Source organism: Pan paniscus, chromosome 11 (assembly GCF_029289425.2).
Source record: "Pan paniscus chromosome 11, NHGRI_mPanPan1-v2.0_pri, whole genome shotgun sequence".
Lineage (NCBI taxonomy): Eukaryota > Metazoa > Chordata > Mammalia > Primates > Hominidae > Pan > Pan paniscus.
Genome location: NC_073260.2, coordinates 69,243,427 through 69,263,567, shown reverse-complemented (window position 1 = coordinate 69,263,567; position 20,141 = coordinate 69,243,427). Strand labels below are relative to the sequence as shown.

General features: G+C 44.0%; 1 protein-coding gene across 3 annotated transcripts in view; it reads right to left on the bottom strand.

The window, feature by feature from the left end:
• The window catches only part of MAMDC2 (MAM domain containing 2), a 176,160-nt gene extending 159,158 nt beyond the window's left edge, over positions 1–17,002 (bottom strand). For all 3 annotated transcript variants that reach the window (XM_003806363.6, XM_034967604.3, XM_055091886.2), the window contains exons 1-2: positions 16,445–17,002; positions 15,979–16,092 (exon numbers count right to left, since the gene is read on the bottom strand). In XM_003806363.6, the coding sequence (XP_003806411.1) occupies positions 15,979–16,092; positions 16,445–16,478 (148 nt within the window). In that variant the 5' untranslated portion in view covers positions 16,479–17,002. The remainder of the gene's footprint in view (positions 1–15,978; positions 16,093–16,444) is intronic.
• Positions 17,003–20,141: the final 3,139 nt, after the last annotated feature.

The following is a 20,141-nucleotide window of genomic DNA, read 5'->3' as shown; positions in this document are numbered from 1 at the left end:
GCAGTGTCTTGGAATTTAGTATCTGCATGTTATATATCTTTTCTTTGCTGCAGGAATTGCTTTCTAGATTTGTCAAAAGAAGAAAATGCTATCCTGTTTCTGGGAAATAAATCTGTTTTCCCAGTGGAACACTCATTCGAACCAGCAGACAAGGACAGTTGGGGGTGCCATAACAGCAGGATGAAAGCATAACTGAAAAATTCATTTTTTCTATTCACTGCTTCTGCCTAGATACATCCCTGAGGGAAGCACATCGCTTATGCAGGAAGTCTCCATGATGCTCGAGCTCATCTGTTATTTCTTTTTATTTAAAAAAGCCTGACAAGGTGTCAGCCTTCATAGATTGCTAAGGCTGAATTGCCACAGGGACTAAGATTCATTCATCCATTTGTCAAACATATTCTGAGTGTCTCTCTAGTGCCAAACACTGTGTTGGGCACAGGAGAATCTGGTGACACAAGTGAGAGGGATTCTTTGCTTCGAGTTTAACAGGGTTGATAGACAATAAACACAAAGCTTAGAGTTCAGCAGGGTTGATAGACAATGAACAAATAATTAAATCCACAAGAAAAATATCAGAGAGCCAATGTCCTAGTGAAAGAATTACAATCAGGTGACTGTGAGGAAGATTGAACTTAAGGTCGATCTTAGCTCAGGAGAGAAGCTAACATTTCAACCAAGGCTTGAATGAAGAGACACAGAATGTTGTGTGAAGGTCTGAAGGAAGAGGGTTCCAGACATGCATAGGAAATGGCACTAGTGCACACCCTTACCTATTTAATTCATCAGTGAATCAAGTGTACTGAGCCTTCAGTCAAGGGAGCTCATGAATTGGGTATTTGGGTGTGGCAGTGTAGGCTTCACAAGAACATAGCCTTTGATCTCAGCCCCTTAGCCTCTAATAGATCCTAACATAGCCATCAGCCATTACACTGTCTCTGGAAAAAATGATGAAGAAATCTATTTTCAAGGATTGAGGCCAAAAAGAACTGAATGTTGTAGCAGAAGCTTTCTCTCTACCTGTACTTTATTGAAACTGTCTTTGAACTGTGGAACATGGCGTTGGTTTTGTGATAATGGCACTAGATTACCTGAATGAATGAGGAAAGAACTTGTTCTAGGCTTGGGAAAGCAAGTCATAAAGAACCAAGAGCCAGCGGGAGGAGGAAACAGGGGAGGGGGTCATGAAAGAAGAGCTTAACACGAAGGATAATAGAACACAGGTCATTATTCTCCTGTGGCTTCCTAATGCACATGTTCATGTCCCATAGCATGAACTTTGGAAATGTTAAAACAAACTATCTAAACCCTAGTTTCTTCATTTGTAAGGGGTACCTTCCTCACTGGGTTGTAAGAATTAAATGAGAGACGCATGCTCGTATGCCATGGGTCAAGAGACATTGCCCACTACAGGATGGAAAGACAGAAGACTGATCTCACTCCTCTGCCTTTATCCCACGGTTGAAGGATTTTCCCTCTTCTCAGGCTTCTGTGGTGTTTCCTGCTTCACCTCGCTACCCGTTTGAGTTCATATGCCTTTTTGCATAACCCAAGCAGGCAAATATTACATTTTCATTTTTCTTTGTATAAGGATACTTCACTCATTTTCAAAACAAGTCCATCAAGATGATCAAGAAACATAGTTCTACTGGAATTTGTCCAGAGAATGTAGGTCAGTCGTGGGGATCCTCTGAGTGTGAGACTCTCACAGGAGTTCTCAAGTTAATCTCATTTGGAACTTGGAACCAAGCAGAAAATTCTTGTTGTTCCAGGGCACTGTGCCATTTCTAAAGAAAATGATGGATTTCAAATTTTCCCAAGTTAGAACTCATTTCCTCAAATAAGAATTCAATTCTCCCTGTGTATGGGAGAACCTAGAAGAACTAATGTTTCTACATGCTTCTCTTAGTCACTCACATCAGAACTCAAGTAGAAAAGTTTCTTACCTCAAAGTGCAGCAGAAAATAAATGAACGTTGCAATTGCTGTATCCCTCACAGAAGGCAGGCAGGAGCCAGGAAATCTGTTACAAAATATAGCCCTGCTGCCTAGGATCTTGAAGACCTGCAGGCTTCTGTCTGCCTCACCTGTCTCAACCGTAAAATGGGGATAAAAAACGACCCACCCTCACCAGGCCCTTGGGAGGGTTAAACTAATTAATAATATAAAACACGGAGAACAATATATACCCAAAAGAAATCACTCCATATGGGTTATCTATTTTTATAACTATTATTATTTCTATCACAAGGACCCTTTGAGACCCCATGTCAAGAGAGGATGTAAACAGAGAGATGACAAAGCAGAATGGTTATGTTCTTAGTCTTCGGAGATAAACCTAGGTTAAAATCCAGGCTCCACCAATAACTTGCTCTACGACTTTGGGAATGTTAAAAAAATTCTAAATCCCAATTTCTTCATCTGTAAAGAACATCTTCTTCATAGGGGGATTATAAGAATTAAATAAGATGATGCATGTCCTGCACTCAGCACAGTGTTTGGTGATAATTGCTCAATAATTGTTCAATAAAATAATTGTCATTATTCATATTCCTCTTGAATCTTCAAGTTCAATGCCAACATGCCCACTCAGTGCTCTACAAATGCTTGCAAATGTCACTTTGGTCTTTGAGCTTATTTTTAGCAACTCAAATGAAATCTAAGGATAAAAATTTTTAAATGATTATCAAGGTATCTACTTTCAAATACTGAAATAAAACATGCCAGGCATCACCCTTAGCTCCCAGCTGAGGGTACCTGGATGGCAAGTCCTTCTGCAGCACACCTGGTGGTTTGTGATGGAAACTTAAAGGAGAATGAAATGAAATCTCAGATGGTCTCTCTCCAGGCTTTTTCCTTTGTCAACGTCTCCAAGGAAAAGTCTTTGAATCACTTGAGTCTAAAATCCAGTGCCTTTTGTGCATGACTGTGATTCACTGCACATTAGGATGGAAATAATGGCAAATATCATCTATTTCTCCAAGACCAATTAATTTTCTAAGAATTCTTAGACTACTAGGCTAATATTGTGCTCAGCAAGAGATCGCTCATAAATGTGTCCAAACTTATTTTATGACAGGAATATGCTCCCCAAAGTACAAATGACTTCCTAATAACCATCTTGACAAATTAAAGGGGTTAATTAAAAATATAAAACATTTTGCACCCTTTTCATCTTCTAGCAGTTTTTATTGTGAGCAGCTGAGTTTGCGGAGAGACAAGAAGCTTGAGGAATATTCTGAGGCAACTGAGCTGTCTGCTTTAAGCTGTTACACACATAGGTCACCCTCATCCTCTCTCAAAAGCTGCATAATAGCGTACTTGATAGGCAAGAGGGCCACTTGGATCAAATTTGATCATGACAGAAATTAAGACATCATTGGTAATTATTGATATGTTCTTTAATAGGGGATGGTGTGTAAAAACCTGGGATTGATTTCTAACAGTTAGCAGAATTTTCTTTTGAATTCAATACTCTTTAAAGCAACAGTCCCCAAACTTTTTGGCACCAGGGACTGGTTTGTGGGAGACAATTTTCCCACAAACCAGGGGGTGGGAGGATGCTTTCAGGATGATTCAACCACATTACATTTATTGTGCACTTTATTTCTACTATTATTCATTGCAATATATAATGTAATGATTATACAATTCACCATAATGTAGAATCAGTGGGTGCCCTGAGCTTGTTTTTCTGCAACTAGAAAGTTGCATCTAGGGGCGATGGGAGGCAGTGACAGATTATCAGGCATTAGATTCTCATAAGGAGCACGCAACCTAGATCCTTTACATGTTCAAATTACGTAGGGTTCCCATTCCTATGAGAATATAATGCCGCTGCTGATCTGGTAGGAGGTGAAGCTCAGGAGGTAATGCAAGTGATGGGGAGTGGCCGTAAATACAGATGAAGCCTTGCTTGCCTGCCTGCTGCTCACTCCTGCTGTGTGGCTGGGCTTCTAGTAGACTGGTACCGATCTGTGGCCTGGGGGTTGGGACCCCTGCTTTAAAGCAAGTACTATAAGTCCTAGTCCACAAGCCCAAGAGAAAATGAATCACACCACGTGCCAATACAATGCATCTTCAGATGTGTTATCCCCAACATCACTTATCTTGTATTATACAATATTCAGTACAGAACCATGTATAAGTAGTTTAAATATTTTATATTGACAACATAAGTTGACAACAAAGATACTAAAGTTTAACTCACATTTTCCTCACCAGAATTTATGAAAAAGAAAAAAGATTTTTAGAAACAACAGTGGGATTTCAGATGGCTGTTGCCAATTTTCAGGATTTGTAATGGAAAACCAGAGTTTCTTTCCATAAAGCTTATACTTTAAAGTTGGCTAATATAGGATCAAAACATACTTCAAAAGAAAATTCTCCAACAGTCTACCCTATTATTCACTTTTAATAAAGTCAAAGAAATAGAAGAAATCTGTAGACACTTAGAAAACTTCCTGAGTTGTAGTTTTGGATAGATTGTTTTGGTCATAAAATATTGGTAAACGAAGGAGTCAGCTCCTCACTGAAGTAAAAGCATATTAAAGTCATCCTCTTTATAAGCATAGCCCCAAATAACACTTCAGCTCTCCTTGGCAGTGAGGCAAAAGTTTTTCAAATAAGGAATGGAAATTTCTCTAAGCATCTAGCAAAGTTATATATCACAGGACTGTATAGAAACATTGCCATTCTATTAAGAGTAATAGAATGAAGAAGTACCAAAATTCTTATGTAGAAGGGCAACCAGCTTGCAAAAGCACATTTATTTGTGTACTCTTTTAATTCTTTCACAGTAGGAATAGATGAACTTGAAGTTTAGGAATACTCCTTAAGACTGCCAAAGTATTTTAGGTCAAGCTATAAAATTTCCCTGAAGTTCTCTTCCAAGATTATGCTGAGGATTGAGAAGAGAATCCTTCAAATGGTTCCAAGAGCAAACTCTAATCTGTTATGGAAAAGAAATTAGTAGAAACTACATTTCTCTGTCTCTACTTGATGCCTTCCAAAGGCTCACCACTGCCCAGGAGACACACTAGTTGTAGGTGGGGCCTAGAACTCAGGGAAGGAGTTGTAATGTTGGGACATCATCAACACTGATGATGGAGGCAGAGGTTCCCCACCTTCTGCAGAGAAGCGTACAACTTGCAAGTCTGACTTCCTTGGTGTTCACCTCTGGAATAACAAAAGCATCATCCAACTCCAAGTGAATTAGGACCACGTGAAGTTCAAGCCAGGTGAGCTTGGCTTGATATCCCCACTCTCCCACTCTCCAACTGAGTTGCTTTGGGCACGTTATCCTAATCTCTCTGTGTCTCACACTTTCTCATCTGTAAAATACTGATAATAACCACCTTCAAGATTGTTGTGAAAGTTAAAGATGATGAAAGTATATGTGCTTGTCAGGCACTATTAAATGCTACCTATAGATCACAGACCTGGGCTGCATAGGAAGCTATTGCATGACTATCTCATTAAGTTTCACTGTGCACTTCTCACTGGGAACTACTTCTATAACAGAAATAGAATATATTATACAGTAACATTCCCATAGACCTAAAATATTCTCCTGCAGCTTATAAAAGACTTGTTTTTGTGTTGTTTTGTTTTTTTAAAGAGACAGGGTCTCGCTAAGTCTCCAGGAGTGGTCTTGAACTCCTGGCCTTAAAGTGATAGTCGCCCACCTCAGCCTCCCAAAATGCTGGGATTACAGGGATGAGCTACTATGCCTGGCCTTGTTTTTGTTTTTCAATGAGTAAGTTCCAGGGCACATCATAATTACCACAGATTCAGCCCAAGCTCCTACCTCCCCTGTATTTACAGTAGAAATAAAATTTCACACATTTGAAGTTGACACTCCAGTGCCCACAAGCCACTCAGTGGAGGGTACTTGGAATTATATGGGACAAAGGAATTCCCAGGCTCTTAGGGTTTCTGAATCATCAAAGTGGAACTTGGATCTAATCCAGAGCTAGCAAGGAAGCCCCCCTGTTTTCAATCTTCTTTCTCTGCTGGTCCCTTCCCCTTACTATAGAAACAAGCTCAAGTCCCCCCTTCCTAAAACAAAACAAAACAAAAACAAAAGTAAAAATTTTCATCTCAAAGTTTCTTTGTAGGTATGGTTGAACCCCTTTCTTCTCACATCTAAACTTTTTTTGCTGAGAAGTCTTTACCAACTATTGACATTTCCCATTTGTTCCACCCTACTGCATGGGGCCCCACTGATCACGTCCTCCTTTTGAAACTCCTAACTCCTTTGCTTCTACAATCTTCCACTTTCCTAATTCTTCTCATACATGCCTGGTTCTTTCTGTTTCTTTCATGTCCCCATCTCCTTCCTATACCTAATCCTTAAATGTGAGCTCAAGGCATCTTTTCTTAGCCTCCTGCTGTTATTACTTTATCCATTCTCCTTGGGTGATATCATCTCTGCTCGTAATTTTATCTACTACCTTTCTGCTAAAGGTTCCCATACTCCTGCCCAGACTATACCTGATCTTTAGATTCTTACATCAATGCCCTGCTCGAAGTCTCCACTTGGATGTGTCCCAGGCAGCTCAGAACTGATCATATCTTTTCCTACCCTAAGCATGAAGTTCCTCTTGGAACTCTCCCAACTGTTGGCACCATCAACCAAACAGCTGCCCAAACTAGAAATTTCAGAGTCACTCTTCCTCTGACTCATTACTCCTATCAATCAGTACTCAAGCCCTGCCAACTTAATCCCCTTTAAGTTGCTTTATTTACTGCTTGCCTTTCACACCTAACACCCCTGCCCTAATTCAGGCCCTCATAATCTCTTCCTTAGATACATGGGTAGCCTCCTAATTAGCCTCCCCATTGGCAATTCTATCTCCCTCAAATTGAGCCTCCTCACAGCTCCTGAATGAACAGGCAGGTCCAGCAGTGAAGTAACAAATGTCCAGTGATAAAGTCACACAAATGCCTCTTCCAGAAGTATCTTGCCTACACCTTGCATCTCTGTATTACTCTTGCCCAAATATTGCTGTCTATACTTCCTGTTGATTCTGAGAGCTAACTGACAACCTTCCAATACCTCCTTCACTGCTTGATCAAATGAAAAGCCTTGACTAGCACACAATTCCTTTTCCCTTCTACCACAATTGTGGGTTTTTGTGTCCTCTATTGGCCTAGGGCCGCCACCAAGGGCAGGGACCATGACTGTGAACCCTATGGACTGTGTACTCATGTACTATGTCCTCCAACTACTAACATAGAACATGATGGATAGTAGACACTTAGATGCTTGTTCACAGTATGAATAGTCTGCAGTAGGTTTTTCTGTAAAACATATTATTTATTCATGATGCAATGAAATTATGGTAATGATACCACTTGTTTTATTATCTTATTCTTAGCCTCAGAATCCCATAAAACACATGCAAATTTCTCACAAAGTAGAGAAAGCAAATATCCTGGAAGATCTGACTTGCAAACCTGATCCTCTGCTTTCTCCATTTGTCATAACCATATATAAGAACTTCTTCCCAGAGCAGACAAATATCCTTATGTGCTTTTAACCATCAAGGTGGGTGCTATGGACATCTCACACCTGAGTACCTCAGAAACACCCGCTCTCCATAGCTAGTTCAAAGTCTGGTCATCCATTGCCAAAAAATACTTTCCAGCCCCAGCAGTGCCACTCTCAAGGTTGCATTGTGGTTGTTTGTGATGGCAGAGAGTCAAGGGACTTAGGCATCCCTGATGGGTAAATAATCCAAGAGCTTTTTGTCCATTGGCAAATTAGGAATGAAACAGGCCATGTACTGGTGAGACAAGCTGTAATACTGCTTTGCTGTTATATTTGGAAATTACAGCATAAGCCTTCAAACTCTTTGAAGTCCCATGGTAGGAAGGATTAGTAAACACAACCTCTTTTACTACAGGAAAAAAATGTTAAGGATTTTTTATTTTTTTTCCATCAATCTCAACAATGGCTTTACAGATTGGTTAAATTCAAAGTGTTTGTTGATGCCACATATTATCAGGCATTGTAAGGAGGATGTGATTCCTGTTCTCAGAGACATAACAGTCTGATGAGGTGACAGGGTGGGGACTCTTATCAGGAGATGCCAATAAGAAGACTTACACAGTGGAAAGTGCAGAGAGCCATGGGAAGGGAGGGTTTTCATCTGGAAAAATTATGGAATGTTTTAAGAAAAAGCTGGACCTTAAAGCATAGGTGGGACCTAAATAGATGAGTATGGGACAGGAGAATAGAAAAGCAGCATTATACAGGTAAAGAGAACTTTGCAAATAGAACAAGAAGCAAGTAAGTAAAGGGCATGTTGAATGAACAGCACATTAGAGATTAATGGGAAGGAAGAGGAGAAATGTAATTTGGAGCAAACTGTGAAGGGCCTTGAATGCCAAACAAGGCATTTTGCACATTAGCCTGTGGGTAATTGCTAATCATCAAAAGATACTTAAGACGAGGGCATTTCTTCTTTCTTACATCTGGAGAAGCTGGGGAGTTGAAAGCCATTCCAATACACATTCCTCAACCATGGACACATATCACAATCACCTAGGGAGTCTGTTAGTGTGTGTTGTTTTTTAATGATGCCAAGTCTGGTCCCATTTCTGGACAAATAAATCAGAACCTCTTGGAGTAAGACCTGGATATAGCTTTAAAAAAATTTTTTTTTACCTGTTTTAATTTCCAGCCAGGGCTGAGAACGATTCTGTAGGTGAAACTATATCTATCTATCTGTCTGTCTATCTATCTATCTATCTATCTATCTATCTATATCTATCTATCTAGATAGGTAAATAGATATAAATAGATGGATATGTAATCAAACACTCCAAGAACCTAGACCTGAATGCATAACTACATTTATATGATTTAGTTGGTTAAGAAAAGCATAAGAAAAATTGAAGGAGAGTGCTGGGATAGTTGTTAGACATGAAAATCAGAGTTGACCAACAAGGATACCCAAGACAAGTTTAACTACCTGCTAGCTCTACTTATTGGGATACCCATCACCTCTACTAACATAAATGGATTTCACTCAACTTCTTCAAAACCTAATATTGTTTGATAAGAGATAGAAGTAAGACTGATGCTGGGGTGATTTACCAAAGAGGTTCTGTTATTTTAAGAACCAAAAATTTTAAATGAATATTACACCCCAAGATACAAGTTACCAAAACATGGTAACTATAGGCTAAAAGATTTGAAGATGGCAACAAAAGCATAAAGTCCTCTGACAAAAATTATTTTTTTCCTCCCCACATATTAGCTGACTTCTGCAATTATGGTATGGGAAACATCCTAAAAATCCCTAGGTGTCTTATTAGGGATCAGGCCAGGACTTGGGTAGCCACTTCCCATTCAGCAACTCTAATTTGAGTAGGGAGGAAACCAGATGGGGTGTTGGCCTTCATAAGGAGGAGGCTGCCCAGACACAGCTTACATCCACAGAAGCCAGTAGAGGCTTAGCAGGCAGATATTACCACCCCAGTTGGGTTAAATCTCAAGTGGAGGGGTCAGGCAAGAGAACTCAAGCACCCAGACTGATTGACAGGAAGGCCAAGGGTTAGGATCTTGTCCAAGAACTTAGGAGATGAGAGATCATAGAAGGCACCAGCACCATCACTAATGGAGCCAATTGATGCTGAGGCACTAGCAGGCTGGCGTGGGAGAAAAATGAAGCAGCAAGCAAAGCATTCTTGACAACAACCAATAATTTATAGAGAAAAATGTATCATCTGCTGGGATAGACTACACACTAAGTATGAAACTCAGTGTTATTACTTTATATCCACACCTTGTTCAGCCACACAAAAGTGAGATGAGGCTTACCAGTGCTTAAACTAGAGCCAAATAAGAAAAGTAAGGTTCTTTCTCTGGTTGGAATGAAGAGTAGATGGCATAACTATAAGCAAAAGAAAACCACACTCTCCTTAGGTCCCCAAAAGCTGTTTTGGAAAGCTGTCTGAGTTAGAAAAACTAATGTTTATTTATAAAGTTTATGATGTTGATAAAAGACACATCAAGTAATAGTAAGAATAACATCAGGTTACATGTATAAAGTGCTCACTCTGTGTTGAACATATTAATGTATATAGTCTTCACAACAATCTAATGTGATAGGTACTTTTACTATCTCCATTTTATAGCCAAGGAAACTGAGACATAGAGAGGATAAATAACTTTCCCAAGCCCACACAGCCTGAAAGAGCAGAGCCTGGATTCTAATCCAAGTCACCCAGCTCCAGAGCTTATACTAACCACGAGGCTTAAGCCGTTCTTCATGATAAGGAACTACCTTTGAAGGGGCAGAATGAACCAGGAGCACGTAGGAAAACACTTAAGGATATGTTCGTGATCTAATACAGTCATTCAACAGGTTCTTTCATTCAACAAATATATATCGAGCACCTGCTATGTGCCAGGCTCTTTTCTACATGCTGAAGATCACAGACGGGTGGGATCCCTATACATCTGAAAGAGTGAATACATGTTACATGGTATGGCATAAAATGTAGTGTTTTGTGGCTTTGTTTGGCCCCAAACACTGCATCTTTGGAATCTGAGTTCTTCCACATGTCTGAAATATAATTAGCTCTCTGATGAAGAGTTTCCAACACAACAAAGTTTCAGAGTTTAGAACCCAGAGTGGAGACAGGGATGTTTCCTCCAATGCTGGAGGAAAAAGAACTGGTGGAGAGCCAAGGAGCTGAGGCCCTGTCCAAGGGCTGCCTGACTTGGTCTGTGTATGAGGAGGCAGCACTGGATGACCTCCAAGGCCCAGCTCTAGGATCTGGGTTCCCAGGAAGCAAGGCAGAAGCAAGGCTGCCCTCAGGCACAGCACAGCACAGCACAGCCATGCTCAACCTGAGAGCAGTCACAGCCAGGGCAGCAGTGGGAAATGGCATGTGATACTGCAAGTGTAACTAGGTCACATTTCTGGGGTCGACCATCTCTCCCAGAGGGTGTCAAGGAACATCCCTGACTTGTGCCGATTTCCAGCCCCCATACAATGTGGGGATTGTACTTCTGCTTAGAGAGCTCTAAGAACAACCTGCAGACATAATGCAGGACCAAGTAACCCCATGCAGATGAGCATAACTCGTCCCTGGCCTTATGAACTTTGTGATACCAGGGTGGGATGCTGAATCAGCCCTCCAAAATCAGGAAAGGAGCTGTAGTCTGCAGGAAGAAGACTGGTTCTCCCCTCCCAGGAACCTGGGATCCTTGCCAGATTTGTGGCTCTAGCTGAGCCTCAAGAAATAGCAGGCAGGATTCATCACTGTTAATAATAACTGGCACATGACTGAGTGCAGAACTGAAACGCAGATGGCCAAGGAGCTGAGAGTGTCCTTAAAAGAGAAGGGACAAGTTTGGGTGAAGGAAAGGGTATCAGAGAGACAAACACACACGTATTTACACGTGATTTCGGGACATTCTACCATGCCCCCACCCCACCCCTTCATGATGCCCAACCCTGTAGCCCACCTGCCTGCCTCAGATGCTATCACTCACTCCTGGGTACAAAAGCCATCCAACCTTTTTCTGTATTAGGCGATTTCTCAAACCCTGACTCCTACCGTGGAAAAACAATGCAGGTCTTCTCTGCAACAAGTGCTTTCAATTTCTCTTTTTACCTCCTCTTCACCTGAGACATTTCTGCAGCTGACTTCCTCTTCCAGGTAGCTGAGTGTTCCAAACTCCTAATTAAGGGGCAACACCTAGACTTGGCTTTACCCTGCCTCAGCTCCTCAAGTGGCTTCCTCACAGAGTTCAGTTAAAGGTGCTAAGCCACAATGTCCAAAAATGAGAATGAAGCCAATATCCACTCAATGATTCTTTTGAATTGTGCCTGTTTGGATGCAAGGCCAACCGCATGGTCTCCAAGAATCCTCAGGGCAAAGGACCTCTGCCCCCACAGCTGGCATCAGGAAAATGGAATAAGCAGCCCCAATTTCAGCTGAGGACCACTGCTCAAAGGGGTTTCCAGATCCTCTGAGCTGTGAATAAGGATGATTATTTTTATAGGATAAATGAATGGAGAAAGATTTTCACAGGATAAAACAGATCCCTGGCTGGGCGCGGTGGCTCATGCCTGTAATCCCAGTACTTTGGGAGGTCAAAGCGGGTGGATCACTCAAGGTCAGGAGTTCAAGACCAGCCTGGCCAACATGGTGAAATCCCATCTCTACTAAAAATACAAAAATTAGCCTGGGGTGGTAGCACATGCCTCCTGAGTAGATGGTACTACAGGTGCATGCCCCAGTTACTCCAGAGGCTGAGGCAGGAGAATCGCTTGAACCCGAGAGGCGAAGTTTGCAGTGACCCGAGGTCACGCCATTGGACTCCAGCCTGGGCAACAGAGTGAGACTCCTTCTCAAAGAGACAAAACAAAAAACAAACAAAAACAGATCCCTTCTTTGCCGGATTCAATTCAAACTTAAGATTTAGAAGTGAGTTCAAATTTGAGTCTGACATAGTATCACTTCCCTTGACAAGTTAGGGAAAATTAAAATATTCTACAAAAAGAATAGAGGGAGATCAAGAAAGCAGGACAACCATGGGCAAAATGAGAAAGTAGACAAAACTGGGTTTCAGTGCCCGATCCCCTGTACTGGTGCACCTGGCATTCCCTGGGGGAAACTGCCATTGGGATAAATAACCCAAGCCAACACAATGCCTGGTCAAAACTTACCTATTCTGTGTCCAGTGGAGATAAAGCATATTTTAAAGTGGCCATGAAATAGAGACACTCAAACTGTAATCAGGGACATCTAGGGACTTAATACTCTAAATCAAAGGCATGAACCTCAGAAACTATTTCAGGCAGCAAAGGGGATATTTAGAGACAAGGAGACTTTTCCAACTACCTCCAGATTTGATTCTCCTGTGATGAAACCCCAATTTGCAGATTTGTGTCCCAACTTACCTTCCTTCTCTGGCCTTTTGCATTGTTCTCTCCACAATAAATTAACCTACTGACCATGGACATATAAGAAGTGCATCTGACACATATGTTTATTGCAGCACTATTTACAATAACAAAGACATGGAACCAACCCAAATGCCCATCAGTGATAGACTGGATAAAGAAAATGTAGCACATATACACCATGGAATACTATGCAGCAATACTAAAGAGTGAGTTTATGTCCTTTGCAGGGACATGGATGAAGCTGGAAGCCATCATTCTCAGCAAACTAACACAGGAACAGAAAACCAAACACCTCATGTTCTCATTCATAAGTGGGAGTTGAACAATGAGAACACACGGACACAGGGAGGGGAACATCACACACCGGGGCCTGTTGGGGGTGGGGCGCAAGGGGAGGGAGAGTATTAGGACAAATACCTAAAGCATGCGGGGCTTAAAACCTAGATGACGGGATGATAGGTGCAGCAAACCACCATTCACATTTATACCTGTGTAACAAACCTGCACATTCTGCACATGTATCCCAGAACTTAAAGAAAAAAAAAAAAAAGAAGTGCATGTGGGCAAAAGTCTCTGAAACCCACTACTTTCCATGGTGGATCCAGTACATGAAGGTGAATGGAACCATGGAACCAGTTTCAAAGGGTTTCTGCAGGAAGAAGTGCATTTGCAGAGAAGCTTGTGAACAGCTTGCCAAATTTCAGCCTGGAAGAATTTTATTATCTTTAATTTACCAACCTAGAAATGGGCTTATAAGGGAAATTCTTAGTGATGTCTTAGGCAACCACAGCAATTGCCACACACCTACCTCACTGCCCTGGAGCCTGGAGTACACTGTTACGTCCAAGTTCTGACCTTTGACAAACTGAAGCTGGAACAACTGGAGCCCAACCTGCCTGCTCCACCCTGGAGTGCTCAGAGGAGAATGAATTAACTTCCCCCAGCCAACCCAGTAGTCCCAGTCCTGAGCCAGAAAGCAGTGGCTGTTAGAAAGAATGCAGAAAGCAAAGCCACAGTGCCTTCGTTATACTATTAAACTGTAATCACCTTTTTCTATAAGCATCTTCCTGTTTTCCCTGAAGGGGGACGGTTTAACTGCTGTCCTGGGGCAGAGGTGCCAACTCAGCAGAGAGACTTCCTGTGGGTCTGGGAGGCAGTTGTGTTCAGCACGCTGTGGCATGCCCACTGACCAGAGGCAGGCTGTGAGGGGGCCCCCATCCTGACAGAGGGCCGGAGGCAGGAACTCAGAGACTAACTAAGGCTCCTGGCTTAAGGAATGATGTTGATTTCCTTTTCTCAGGGCCAGCACTACGATGAGGCAAGCCAAGTGCTTAGGGAACAAGACTTAAGTAGCTGTTCACTCTCGGGTCCTGCAAGTAGCTCCTTCACCCTAGTGCCAGACCTACTCAGAGCCAACAACAGCACAGGTTGTGTGTGTGTGTACACGAACTGTGGAAGTCGGCAGTTCTCAAAGTGTAGTCCTGAGACCAGCATCATCAGCATCACCTGGGAACTTGTTAGAAATTCTCAGGCCCCCTGAATCAGACACTCAGGGAGTGGGGCCCAGCAATCTGTGTCTTACAAGCCCACCAGGTGATTCTGATGCAGCTGAGGTTTGAGAAGCCCCGTGCTGGAGGAGAGTGCTCTCCAAAGCCAGTCTCGTGGCATTTCTAAGGCCATCTCCCACAATGCTTCCATACAGCCAGTATAGGGAAAGGGTGAGTGGCAAGATTACAGAGACTTTCCTAAAGCCATCAGCAAGATAGGAATCCCTCGAATAATAAATCAGGAATTGCTTTTTCCCAGCCACCCCTAAGTAAACTGTAGTAGTCAAGACTTGGCAATTGTTGGATAAAGATGGAGATTACTACTGAACCAGTTCCTTCCTGTTTCTTCCTAACTAGACACTCAGAGTTAGCCACTCAGTGACACTGATATGGACTAGCCATTTGAATATTCTATGGCTGAGATTCCTTCCTCTGTAAAATGGGTCCAACATCACCTACCTGTGAGGGTCAGAGAAGCTAATGTATGCAGAACCCTGAGTAGAAGCCTGGGGCAGAGTGAGCTGTGGTGACAGTTCATACATCTAACCAGGGGTTCTGGGCTCCATCCTCCCCCAGGGAGCCAGGTGGGAGGATCTGCGGCCTGAGGACAATTGAGTGGGGAAGGAGGTGAGCTGGTTTCATCTAGGGTACCATGTTTTTTAAAGAAGGCTATTTTCCAATCCAAATAGTCTGTGGGCATCAGGCTTCACTGGTGGTGACAAAAGAGAGAGAGAGAAAGGAAAGAAGGGACACCCAGTGCCGCCTGCCATTGGGTACTGAGAACCACACTTAAAAAAAAAAAAACAAAAAAAACTATATAAAGGCAAGATGACACTTCAGAAGACCCCACATTTAAACTTTGTCCTTGGGACCCAAACAGTATAGAGTAGTAAGACAATGACCACCAGTGAGACAGGGACCCCAGGCATTTGGCAGTGTACATGGTTTCTTTTGTCCAGGGCAGGATTATAAACAGGAGTGTGAGGATGAAATCATGCAGCAAAAAACACTGTCAGGGTCAAGGCAGACGTGATGTCTTAGCACTGACGTCCCATCACAGAATTGTGGAACCATTTCTGCAAAGCTGAAGGAGAACTAGTCCCATCCAACTTTTCCCAACTCACAGACATGTCTCCTGAGGACCAGAAAGGTTGCTGGCCTGCAGAGGCACACAGCTGGTGTGCCTGCAGAGGCCCACAGCGGAGAACAATCATTAGCTGTGCTCCGTTTCTCCCTTCCATTAGGGAGTGCTGGGGTGAGACGCAAATTTTAAGCTTCTACCCATAGGCCAGGTAAACAAAGGGCGGCCTCCCGCCCGCCCCGTGCCTGCCTCGGCCATCCCTTGCAGCACAGCTGAGGGCTTGAAGGAGGATCCATGACTCACACTTTTCTTGCCGCGGAGAATTAACTCCAAGATAACATTACCCATGTGGGAAAAAAAGCAAGCCATCAAGGAAGAAAGTTCACCTCGCGCCCCTCTCCACCGAGCCTCCTTACCTTCCTCATTTAAAATCCACGGCAGAGAGGCCAACACGGAGTCAAAGCCGCAAGTGCTCTCTTCAAAGGCACAGGACCCAGCGGGCAGGTCGAAGGCACCGGCGAGCTGCAGGGCTGCGGGCACAAAGCGAGTTTCAGTTCGAGCTCCACCCAGGAGCGTTTGCACCAACTCGGGGAGCCCCAGGGGGACTACCTGGTGAAAGTGGGGGAAAGACGAGCGGGAGGGGGCGGGAGAGGGATGCAGTACCTGTCCCCCAGCATCCCCGGGCGCCTCCACTGAGCGACCCCACGCCCACGCCCACCCCCACCCCAGGCTTGGCCAGGGGAGGGAGTTAGCGGCTGCGGAGGATCAGGAGGCGCCCTCGGATGGCCCAGCCCAGCACGGTGAGCCGGACCCCCGGGGGCAGCAGGAGCGGGGGCGAGTCGTCAGAGCGCCCCCGGGGTTGTCCCGGGGTCCAGGCCTTACCTTGCAACGCCAGGAGGACGCCCCTTAACAGCATGGTCGCGTTTCAGGGAGGATGACTAGGAAGGGGTGCAAGTTGCCAGCCCGCTGGGACAGGCTGCTCCTAGTGAAAGGGATCGTGGGAGGCGGGGGCGCCGGGGACCCAAGGAGGGAGAAGTCGAGAGGCAAAGCTTGCGCTCTGAGCTGCCCAACTTTGCAGAGCGGCTCCCGGAGCCGAGCGGTATGCTGGAAGGTGCCCGAATGGAGAGCGCCAGCGCCCCGGCGCTGAGCAGCAGCCTCAGGTCAGACCGCGGCCCAGCTGGTCCTGGGCGACGATGGGGCTGGACAGGGAGGAGACAACTGCACACTTTGAAAGGCCAGCCACGACTGGCTGGGAGAGGAGAGGTCGGCCCGCAGTGCCTTCGCTCAGGATTTTAAAGCTTGGGACCAGAGCCCTTGCAGACACTTGGAAGGGGCAGGCCTTCCAGGAGTCCCTCCGCTGGGTTGGGACCGGAGGCGCCCGCCCCGCCCAGCCGCGGTGGGAACTCGCTTATTTCTGGGGACAGCTTCCCTGCATCTGGCTTGTCAGTCCCGCAGGGCTGGCCCTAATTTTAACTTCTTCTCCCCAGAATGAAAGAGGGTGGAATTCTCCAAGGACAGCCTGGAGGAAAATTTGGAAACGGTTGGGTGGAATAAGCTTTATATCTAAGGAGTTTCAGCGTTTACGGTCCAGCAATGCTAACCCTGGAATACCACCCCCACTTTTTTTTGCCGGTGGAATGTCTGGCATGCCTGGTGCTCAGCATTCCCTCCGTCCGGTGAAATGGGGGCATTCCTTCTCTCCAAAGAGCCATGATAGATTGATTAATGGGAGGCTTTAAACTTGGAGGGGGTTGTTGGGGAGGGAGTTACTTCTGAGGAACCTGTTTGCTTTGGGCACTAAGTGGGTCTCCAACAATATTCTTTTCTTGTAAAGAGTTCTTCTTCCTCTCCTCCTTTTCCTCCTCCTCCTCCTCCTTTCTCCCATTTATAATTTTGTGCAGGCAATTTTGTGAGGAGGGCAGTGGTTTTAAAACCCGAGGGTGCATCAGAATCTGCTGAAGGGCCTCACCCTCCGTTTCCGATCCAGTAGCTCTGGAGTGGGCCTGAGAGGCTGCACGTCCCTAATAAGTTTCCAGAGGCTGCTGCTGCCGCAGCGGGTTTGGGACAATACTTTGAGGACCACTGGCCTAACAAACTCCCGTTGAGCCATCAGTTCAACCTGCTCCCATGCCTTCACCTGGCTTCCAGACCGCTGGGTTTCCTGGTCTTTCATTGGCCGCCGCTTCTCGGCCTCTTTGCTGTTACCTCTGTAACCCCTTAACATGAGAGTGCCTCCAAGTTCTTCCCTGTCACTCCTGTTTCTTTCTCTATCCAGCCCCTCAATGCTGTCCTCAAGTCTCATAGTTTTAATGATAGCCTGATAACTCCCACATTTATATTTCTAACCCAGACTACTCACTAACGCCAGACTCTTCGATCTCATTGCCACCTCAACATTTCCAATCGGATGCTTCAGAGCTATTTCATACTTAACAGGTCCCAACATGAAGGCTGCGTATTTCTTCCCAAACCTGCCCCTCCCCTGTGTCTTCCTCATCTCAGTAAAAGAACTATTTTCCTCCAGTTGTTCAGGAGAGAAAACTTGGAGGCATCTTCAGCTCATCCGTTCCTGTCAGACATTGCCAATTTCTATCAGCTCAGGATTCAAAACACAGCAGATGCTGACCATGCTCTGTGCCCATGGTGTTGATGCCTTGGTTGGTCCAAGCTGCCCTTGCCATCAGCCTGGGATACCACAGTGGCCTCCTGACCACGGTCTCCCTTCATTTTCTGCCCTGCCCACCCTACTCTATTCTGAACACACTAGTCAGGGTTATCCTTTTAATACAGAAATTGGGCCATGTCACTCCTTAGCTCAAGACCCAACAAGTTCCCAAGTCATTTAGTAAAGTCCAAAGTCTTCACGATGACCAACCAGGCCCTATAGGACCTGCTCCACCCTTTTCTTTCTTTTCTTGCTTTCCTTCTTTTTCTTTTTTTGGGACAGAATCCCACTCTGTCACCAGGCTGGAGTGTGATCTCTGTTCACTGCAAAGTCCACCTCCCAGGTTCAAGCAATTCTCCTGCCTCAGCCTCCCAAGTAGCTGGGATTACAGGCGTGTGACACCACGCCCAGCTAATTTTTGTATTTTTAGTAGAGACAGGGTTTCACCATGTTGGCCAGGATGGTTTCAATCTCTTGACCTCATGATCCACCTGCCTCAGACTCCCGAAGTGCTGTGATTACAGGCGTGAGCCACCGCACCCAGCCCCACCCTCTTATTTCTCTGACTTCAATCACCCTGCTTACTCTTCTCTAGCCACACAGACCTCTTGCCTGGTCCTCAAACACAGTCCAGCTATCCTTTCAGAATTTCGCACTGGCTGTTCTTTCTGCTCAAAATGCTCTTCCACAAAGAGCCACACAACTCACCGCCTAATGAGGTCTTCACTCAGATGTCACTTTCAGTATTAGAAAATTAGTAACCTTCTCCCTAATAAGGAAAATATGTCTGGAATCCTTTTTTAAAGGTAGGAACAAATTTTCATGTGTTTTCTGTAAACAATGATTCAAATGGTCAAAAATTTATTCATTAATGTGTGCTATTTGGTGTATATGTATCTTTTTTTATTTATATGCTTTGCCTCAGGTAGTAGCTAATAATAACATTTATTGTGTTTACCATTATAAATGTTTTATGTAGATAATCTCATTTAAGCTTCAAAAAATCTCTACAGGATAAATATGTTCATTATCCCCATTTAATAGATGGGGAAACTGAGGCACAGAGTTCAGTGACTGTGGACAGTAGAGACAAAACTCAAACCCAGATCTGCTTTATTCCAAAAGCCTATTTTCTCAACCAGTACAGGACTTCTCTCACTTGGGTCTTATATTCTTTTTTTTTTTGACTTCTTGATCACAGATGGTGCTAAATATCTGATGAATTTCATCACATTACTTAACTAAAAATTCATAGACAGTTATACATCCAGTCAAAACCTCAAAACATTATTTTCAACTAAAGTTTTCAGCAACAATCAAACTGGTGCTCCTTTTTCCAGATACTTATGGAGTATTTCAAAGTTTTAGAATTGCCTTAGATTCATGTCGTATGTTCTAAGTCATAGGAAAATGAAAAACTTCAAAGCCCTAAAGAGATCCTTCCAAAATTTAAAATATGATTTACAACCTTAACGTGACATTGTGTATTGCCACCTATGGGAACAGAATCATACATAAGTACAAACTCAGACCAAATTTTCTATTTTGCATATAATTGTTTGATCCCAAGAATATATGATCCTTAGACATTGGCACAAGTTAGAATGTCTGGGAAGCAGACTCTGATTTGGAGTTTAATGTGCAGGGTGTTTAATCAGGAGTACCTTGGGATCAGTGCCATGGAAGGGAGGGAGAGGAAGCAGGAAAGGGTGGAGGGAGAATTGGAGTTGCAATGCAAATCCCACAAAGCTTCTTTCAATCTCCCAAGGAACTATGGAGTTAAAATGGCCTATCTAACTTGTCTCATGTTAGGCTGAAATGAAAGGGCATTTGTACTGCTGTCTCCATCTGTCACTGGTTGTGGCCTATGCTGGGACAGAAGTGATCTCCAGTGAGGCAGCTCTCTGCACTGGG